Below are 8,985 nucleotides of genomic sequence, written 5' to 3'. Positions count from 1 at the left end.
GGGACGGGGCACAGTCACTGTACTCGGCGGGCCTGAGGCGCCGCGCTCCGCTGGCGGGGCGCCGGCCGGCCGGGCGCACGGAGGGAGGGCTGCTGCCGGGCTGGCGAGCTGCTGCCGAGGCTGCACCACACAAAATGGCGCCCGGCGCCGCCTCGCCCGCCCGACACTCGCCCAGCGCCGCCCTCGCGCACACGCAGCAGCCGCCGCCGCCGCCGGGCGCCGCCCGACACGCCCCACGCACCGCCAGGGCGGAGGCGGCGGCCGAGCCCGACAACTGGCGGAAACGCCCGAGCGCGGCCGGAAGGCGGGGGGCGGGGCGAGGGCGAGGGCGGGGCCTGCGGCGGCGGCGGCGAGTCTCAGCCATGGTGGAGAAGGAGGAGAAGGACGAGGCCGGCCGAGCCAGCGCCGCCGCCGCCGCCCCGGGCGCAGGGGGCCCCGCTCCGCGCGCAGACAGCGCCGCCGCCGCCGCCCTCATCAGCGAGGAGGAGGCGGCCCAGTACGACCGCCAGATCCGCCTCTGGGGCCTCGAGGCGCAGAAACGGTAAGGCCGCCCGCCCGCCTGCCTGCGCCGCTTTGCCCGGGAGCCCCGAGGGTGCTGGGGGCCCTTCGGCCGCCCAGGGCCCCGAACGGGGAGAGGCCTCCTCCCGGGGAGCACGAGACCCTCTCGGAGAAGGCCCCGTCCCAGCTCAACAAGCTCCAGCTTAGGGCCCACGCTCTTGGGGGCCCCCCAAAATAAAGGGGGAAAAACTGGATGCACATTTCCAAAATATAAGATGATGGTGATGATGATAATTTATTATTTATTCCCCAGCCACTCTAGCCGAACATGAAAAACACAATACAGCATTAACATAACATAAAATAAAACCGATATACAGCAACAGTGTTCTGTGTTTAGGCACCTACGATGTAAGTCATGGACCCTCAAACATTTTAAATTAGAGCGGAATAATTATTTCACTATTACTATACTTCTTCTTAATTGCATTTCACCATTAATATACTACTTCTTAATTGTATTTCAGTTCAAGAATTACTTTGATAAAATACACCTTTTGTGATGTGCAAATGACTTGAGATACCCATGAGGTCCATCAATGACCATCTAGCATATATTCAACAGAAAAACCACTGACCATTTGTTGTTGGCAAAGGACAGCTGGACATATCAAGGGCCCCATTGCCTTCAGGAGCTGAGGGCCACCTCAAACCTCAATCCGGCCCTGCCCAGTCCCGTGGTGAAATCTCCCTCCCCTTGGGAGCATTTTTTCCTTCTCCCCAATGGCGGCTTCAAACAAGGCTCCAGGTGCATTCCTAGGATTCAGGGCAGAGAAGCCAGTGCAGCTGCGCCATCGGGGCAAAGCGGGTGGAAGCCACCGATTTATGCGAAAGGGGTGGAGGGGCTGCTGCCGCCCTGTCATATCATCATCATCATTTTGTTTGTATGCCGCCTTTCCATAGTTGAAACTGTGCTCAAGGAGGCTTACAACATGACAAGATTTACATCATTACGGACATAACAGAAGTCGTAAACAAGAAATAAAACACATCAGAAAGCACACAACCAAATGGAAACAATTTCCACGTAAATCATAAGATCCAAAAGTAAAGATCCAACAATAATATCAATAACAGCAACAGCTCTCCAGCCAGCCCATTTATTAGTATTATTATTTATTGAATCCGTATGCTGCCCTTCCTCCACAGAAGCCAGGGCAGTTCACAGCAGAAAAGAGAACCACACAAAACACGGGCTAAAGGCACAACAAAAGCACCTCCCATTCCAAATGCATAATAAAAATAAATAATAATAATAAATTTTATTTATACCCTAACCAAAACCGGGCTCAGTGTGGCTGCATAAGCGCTACATCGGGTGACTCCTCCGAAAACACGGTCTCAAAACGACTCAAAATCTAAGGCAGACAGGGACTGTGGAACTCCCTGCCACCAGGCTCAGTGGCGGCCTCCCTGGCAGAGAGTGAGGGCCAGTGCTGCCTGTGGTCTTCCTCCGGCGCTTGCCGGGGGGCTCCTGCTTGGGGGCATTTGGCTGGCCGCTGTGAGGCCACAGGGCTGGAGGGGCCGGATTCAACCCTGGGGCCCCTCCTGCGCCCTGAAAAGAGAGCGGGGCAGCCCTCTTTGGAAGGGGCGTCTTGCCAGGCAAGGCCAAGGCCCTCTGCTGGCTGGCAGGGGCCCCTGCCTGAGCCTCCTGGGGCCTCCTCAGCATGGGGGCCACCGCAGAGAAGGCCCCGTCTCTCGCTGACAAGGGGGCGTCTCATGGGGCTGCATGCTATGAAAAACAGGAGCGTAAATACCCCACAAAGAACCCCCAGGTCCCAGCCGATCGGGGGGGCTTACCTGTTGGGGGGCTCCCAGCGCCCCACTCCAGCCAGTGGAGGCCTCCTCCTGGGGGTTTGGGGTGCTGCCCCACCTCAAGATGGCGGGGCCCTTGCTGCTGGGCCCCCCGGATCCCGCCAGCCCCCTTGCTGCCGCTGCCGGCCTGTTGGGGGGCAGGTGGTTGGCAGGCCCCTTTTTTCTGGCCCCCATTTGGAGGTCCCCTTTCCTGGGAGGGAGGGAGGGGGTCATGGCCGCCCGCCCGGCTCCCCCCAGGAGCGCTGGACTGGCCATGGGGGGGTCTTCCCACACCAGCTGCCCCCCTGGGCTTCTCCTGCCCCTTCTGGGGCGGAAGCCGCCTGGTTTTGGGGGGTCCCTCTGCTCCCCTACCCAACGGCCACGGAAGTTTCCGGGCCCCAGCCTTCTGCCTCCTCAGCGAGGGCCACAGAAAATGGCCGCCGGGGGGCTGGTTGGGCCTGTGAGGGGCCCCAGGCGAGCGTTGAATTGGATTTTAAAAAATGAAATGCTTTTGGAGGGAAACCCTTTCTAAAGATCGTTTTCTATTTAAGTTACATTATAGTCCAAAGGCTATTTGTCAGGAAACAAGGATTTAAGTTTTTCATGTGTGCTAAAAACTCAGCCTAAGGTGTTTTTTTTAAAAAAAAAAAAGTCGTTTAACCATATCGGTCGACAAACATGGATACATATGCTACAGTGTTATTGTTTTAGTTAAATAAATGGTTTACATTTTGATTAAAGAAATTGTTCTTTCTCTTTCCAATCAAGTACAGCAGAAAGGTTGTCCAAATATCAACAGTTAACTTATGAAACCTCACTATAATTTCATAATTATCTGTCAAGGTATTTCTAATAGTATCACCAAATCAGGAGTTTTTGATGTAACTGTAAAAAACTAGTCTGGAAATTTATGAGTCCAAAAAGGAAACCTTCCTCAGCAAGAATGAGTCTTTCTGCAAAAAAAAAATGATTTAAATCAAATCTTACTGACTAGTAATTTAAATTGTGATTTCAATCAAATGCCAGCCTGCAAGAGGGGGCAGCTCTGAGGCCCCGCTGGGCCCCCAAGCCGGCGTCTGAGGGGCCAAGAGGAAGGAGGCCCCGCTCCCTTCAGGGCACCTTCTGAGGGAATTTCTATATCCAAAATCAGGAATTGTTGATAAAACTGTAAAAAACTACTCTGGAAATTTATGAGTCCAAAAAGGAAACCTTCCTCTGGTTGTAAATATTAAGAAGATACCAGCAAGAAGGAGTCTTTCTGTAAAGAACTATGATTTAACTCAAGCCCCGCTCCCTTCAGGCTCCCCAGAATGGCCAGGGCAGCTGCTGAGGCCTTTTGGGCGGACGGGCGGAGGGGCGGACGCTCCCCTCAGAGAGGCCGGGGGCCCTTCCTTCCTTCCTTCCTTCCCTCCAGGGGGGCCCTTCTTGTGAGGGGGCTGCTGAGCCCCCCCTTTCCAGCCCCCCAGCTGCATTTCAATGTTTTCCGTGAGGGGTGCTTGGTTGCTTTCAACCAGGGAGGGTGGATTTCATTTAAATCAAATCGATTTAAATCATGATTTAAATCACTAGTCAGTAAGACCCAATCACTTTTTAAATCACTTTTTTTTTTTTTACAGAAAGATTCATTCTTGCTGGTATCATCTTAATATTTACAACCAGAGGAAGATTTCCTTTTTGGAATAATAAATTTTCAGAGTAGTTTTTTACAGTTACATCAAAAATTACTGGGTTTTGATATGAAATTCCCTCAGAAGGTGCCCTGGCCATTGTGTGGGGCCTGAAGGGAGCGGGGCCTCCTTCCTCTTGGCCCCTCAGACACCGGTTTGGGGGCCCAGCGGGGCCTCAGAGCTGCCCCCTCATGCAGGCTGGCATTTGACTGAAATCAAATGGATTTAAATCACCAGTCATTAAGACTTGATTGAAATCATTATTTATTTATTTTTACAGAAAGACTCGTTCTTGCTGGTATCACCTTAATATTTACAACCAGAGGAGGGTTTCCTTTTTGGAATCATAAATTTTCAGAGTAGTTTTTACATTTATATCAACATTCCTGATTTGGTGATACTGTTAGAAATATGTAGACAGTTAATTATGAAATTATGGTGAGTTGTCATAAGTTAACTGTTTATATTTGGACAACTTTTCTGCTGTACTTGATTGGAAAGAGAAAAACAATCATTTCCTTAAAGCAATGTAAACTATTTAACTGAAACAACAACATTATAACATATGTATCCATGTTGGTTAACTAATGTGGTTAAACGATTTAAAAAAACAAAATAACTCTTAGACTGAGTTTTAGCACACATGAAAAACTTGAATCCTTATTTCCTGACGAACAGCCTTTAGACTATAACGTAACCTAAATAGAAAACTATCTTTAGAAATATTTTTCCTCCAGAAGCATTTTATTTTAAAAATCCAGTTTTAATTTTTTTAAAATCCAATTTAAATTTTTAAAAAATTGAATTAAATTTTTAAAATCTGAATTTTTTTATTTATTTGTTTAAAATCCTTGATTTTTATCCACCCTGCCTCCTTTCCTCGTTCTGCCCCACAAGTGCATCCCTTGCCCCTCTTTCCTCCCTCTCTCCACCCTCTTCAGAGCTGCCCCTTCCAAATGTCCGCCTGCCTTCGCATCGGGGGTGGGATTCTTATCTGAATTTTTCATGGAAAGTTTTCAACATAGAATACAATAGAAATAAAACTTAGAAAATAGAAAAGGAAAGAAGGGGGGGGGGACAGAGACAGGAGCCTTCGCTGCCTCTTGGTCTCTCCTCCATCCCCTTCCTGTCATCCCAAACTAGAAGGCAACAAAAAAACAAATGCAAACATAAAATGAGTCCCCCATAAAGGACAAAAGCTACATAGCATTCAAAGTAGCAGGGACCTTAGATTCTCCATCTGCCCACGATATACCGTATTTTTCCGTCTATAAGACGTCCCATGTATAAGATGCCCCCTATTTTGTTTTGTTTTTTTATAAGATATTTATTAAAAATTTTAGAGGTACAAAAAAAGAAAACAAAAAACATCATTTTAAACAAAAATAAGATAAAATACAAAAAGGAAAAAAGAAAAAAAAGAAAGAACAAAGAATTAACATCCATTAAGCAAAAAGAAAAAAACAAAGAAAAATGCAACAAATCTTCCCATTACCTATCTTTCATTAACTTATTTCCCTGACCTCCTCACACCTCCCTCTTTTGTATTCTGGGTCAATTATCCATTTCAGCAAATCCTTTCCCTCTTCAAATTTTTGTCCTGTAATTTATCTTGATATTAATATAACTTTACTTTCCCTCCTTTCACCAATTAGCAGTCTGTTTTTTCCTAAATATTTATAACATTTCTGCTAAAATCACATAAATTCATTCCAACATCATTCTAACATTCATTAATTTTGCAATGTTTCTGTAAGTAGTCTTTAAATTTCTTCCAATCTTCCTCCACGACTCTTCTCCCTGGTCTCGGATTCTGCCAGTCATTTCCGCCAGTTCCATGTAGTCCATCACCTTCATCTGCCATTCTTCCCGGGTGGGTAGATCTTGTGTCTTCCAATACTTTGCAATAAGTATTCTTGCCGCTGTTGTACATACATAAAGAAAGTCCTATCCTTCTTTGACACCAATTGGCCGACCATGCCCAGGAGAAAGGCCTCTGGTTTCTTCAGGAAGGTATATTTAAATACCTTTTTCATTTCATTATAGATCATCTCCCAGAAAGCCTTAATCCTTGAAGATGCCCCCTATTTTGGGGGACTCTGATTTAAGAAAATGGGGGAGGAGATGTATCCGTGTCTAGGATGCCTTCCCAATTTTTGACATTATTTTTAGGGGGGGAAACCTAGTCTTATATACAGAATAATGTGGTATAGCCAGGTTATTCAAAGTATTCCACCCATTCATTGCAGGCCTCAGTCTGTTAGATGACATTTTCTCCGTCTTCAGTTGCCTCACGTTCCTTCAGTTTCCTTTGCGTGCAAAAAGGCCCAAAGACCACCTTCCATTGTTGTTATCCCTAGATATCCAGAAAGGTCTTCCTCCAGTACAGTGGCACCTCGTGTTACGGGTGGGATCCGTTCCGGAGGCCCGTCCGTAGCGTGAAATGCCTGCAACTCGTAGTACTGTGTCTGTGCAAGCGCATGGCGTGATTTAGCACCTGCGCAGGCGCGAGTGACGAAACCCGGAAGTAACCCTTTCCGGTACTTCCGGGTTACGGCAGGACATAACGCAAGGTATGAATGTATAATAGTTTTATCTCCAAGAGGTTCCCTTATTAGGATAATGATCCGTAACTCTTTACTTATTGTATGTCCATTAGTTCATACCCAATTCCGTATCTTCCAGTCCCATTTCCTGTTGGCTAGGAGTTTCAGTCTTGATTTAGGAAGAAGCGCCTTCCATGCCCCCTTCTTTTTCCAGAGTCTGGGTGGCCTGTCCCTCTGAGTCTTCCTCCACTTGCACAAAAGATCCTTGCGCTCCCAGCTCTCTCTTGGCCATCTCAGAAGGTTGTTTTTTTCTGTCCTCGGTTCCATTTCTCTCCTCCTTGATCTGTTCCAGTCCTCCATGCCTCTCCCTTCCATCCTCTGCCATCTCCCTCTTTTCCATTCCACTCTCATTTTCAGGCACATCTCGATCGGTGCCCCCCCTCCCCCCAGGTCCTATGGATTCTTCAGCCTGGCATTTCTCTGATCTCTTTTCCTTCCTCATTCTGCGCACCTTCTTCATTCTGATCTCTTGCAATCGCTTAGCCAAAAATCACTGCGCAATACCAACAATCAATGGGGTTGATTGATAATTAAGATAAGCTTTTTGCTTTTGTTCTTCAGCCTGTTAATTAATGTCTCTTATTATGCCAGCAGCCAATTTGCGTCCTGGGCAAGAGGCAGATGGGTCGCCTCAGTTGTAATTAGTTCCCGCCTCAAAAATAGAAGGGAGGTTTTGCTGAGCTGATGCCTTAAGACAGGGGCCAGCAAACATTTTCAGCAGGGGGCTGGTCCACTGTCCCTCAGACCTTGTGGGGGCCAGACTATATGGGGGTGTGAATGAACTAATTCCTATGCCCCGCAAATAAACCAGAGGTGCATTTTCAATAAAAGGACACATTCTACTCATGTAAAAACACTCTGATTCCCAGACCGTCCGTGGGCCAGATTGAGAAGGTAATTGGGCCTGATCTGGCCCCCAGGCCTTAGTTTGCCTACCCCTGCCTTAAGAGCTACCCTGAAGGGCCTGATGGCAGTTCTTCTCACCCAGACCCTCCTCATCCGCAAAGAGCAACTTGTCTCCATGTGAGGAGTGGCTCCTTCAGAGCAACTGCCAGTGAGGTTTATTCCATTTAATCTCCCTCTTTTCAAAGGGGGAGTGTGATACCAGGATTCTCCCTGGCTATCATAAATCACTGCATAATCATCTCTAGAGGTTGGCATTTGGGAAAATTCAAGAGGGGAGGAGATGGGAGTGAGGGGCAACCCCCTTTATTCCAATAAGCAAGGTGACCACTTGGAGGATTTTAGGCATAGATTTGAATGACCATCTGTCAGGGATTCTTCAGCTGAGATTCCTGCATTGCAGGGGGTTGGACTAGATGACCCCAGGGACCCCTTCCATTCTATGATTCTAATTATAAATATCACCCTCAGCAACACGTACTGCCATTTTCTCATTGCAACCTCTTTGGATTAGAACAGCAAAGACAGGAGAGAAAAGCTGCAATAAAAACAAGGAATAGCAGGGATAAAATTTGCCACTGGAACCCCCAGGGTAATATAGCTCTTTTCAGAGCTTTGAAGATCAAAACCCGTCAGGTTAATTTGATCATTTGGCAAAGGGATCGCGTCCGCTGGCCTTGGATTAACCCTTTCATCTCCATCCTGGGCCACTTCCTTTTGACCAGGATCGTGTGCCGGGGGGGGGGGGCTGAACGGCATCCTTTCTGCCTCCTGGAGGCCCTGCTATGGGCATCGGGACACTGATGGCTTCCTCTTGTATCCTGCAGCCTGCGGGCGTCTCGGGTGCTGCTGGTGGGCATGAAAGGCTTGGGGGCAGAAGTGGCCAAGAACCTAATCCTGGCAGGAGTCAAAGCCCTGACGATGCTCGACCATCAGCAGGTGAGTCTTGCCCAAGGGGCCTGGGGGGGGCCTCCTCCCTTAGGCTTCCTGTTGCCGCCCTGTGTGTCCCCTGATCCTGGAATGGGAAATAGGATATATGTGAGTTTGCCCCTTTGTACTCAAAAGCGCGTGCCCATAAAATTATTTATTTCATGAAATTTAAACACTGCTTGATTACGGGGGGGGGGGGGGGGGAGCCTGAAAGCGGTTTACAGAAAAGATGATAAACTTTACCCTACAAAAAATTACAGCGATCATTTAAAACACACAAAAAGTTTAAAACAACGATAGATTGAAACAAATTAAAACTCACTTCAACTTTCCAAAGATCTGGGTAGGTTTGTCTAAACAATTATGTTTTTGGGCAGATGCCGAAAAGAATACAGTGAGGGTTTGATGTCAGTAGGCAGGGAGTTCCAAAGTGTAGGGGCCGCCTCACTAAATGACTGAGTTCTTACAAACGCAGAACAAGTAGGAGTGCCAGTTCTTTCAGTCGAAGCAGTTGAGGGTGCCCACGG

The 8,985-nt window shown here is 47.9% G+C and overlaps 1 protein-coding gene across 5 annotated transcripts in view; it reads left to right on the top strand.

Moving 5' to 3' along the window:
- Positions 1 to 8,985, top strand: part of SAE1 (SUMO1 activating enzyme subunit 1) — a 29,660-nt gene that overhangs the window by 6,685 nt on the left and 13,990 nt on the right. The window contains exons 1-3 of one of the 5 annotated variants that reach the window (XM_083754061.1): positions 352 to 416; positions 474 to 541; positions 8,356 to 8,467. In XM_083754061.1, coding sequence (XP_083610187.1) covers positions 363 to 416; positions 474 to 541; positions 8,356 to 8,467 — 234 coding nt within the window. In that variant the 5' untranslated portion in view covers positions 352 to 362. Of the gene's footprint in view, positions 1 to 351; positions 417 to 454; positions 542 to 2,262; positions 2,334 to 2,422; positions 2,827 to 8,355; positions 8,468 to 8,985 lie in introns of those variants that run through there. The other 4 variants (XM_083754064.1, XM_083754062.1, XM_083754060.1 and 1 more) reach the window with 4 other exon arrangements.

The sequence above is a fragment of the Podarcis gaigeae genome (assembly GCF_964106915.1).
Source record: "Podarcis gaigeae genome assembly, chromosome: 8".
In the NCBI taxonomy this organism is placed as follows: Eukaryota; Metazoa; Chordata; class Lepidosauria; order Squamata; family Lacertidae; genus Podarcis; species Podarcis gaigeae.
The sequence above is the reverse complement of the archived record's forward strand: the minus strand, read 5'-3'. Positions and strand labels throughout refer to the sequence as shown.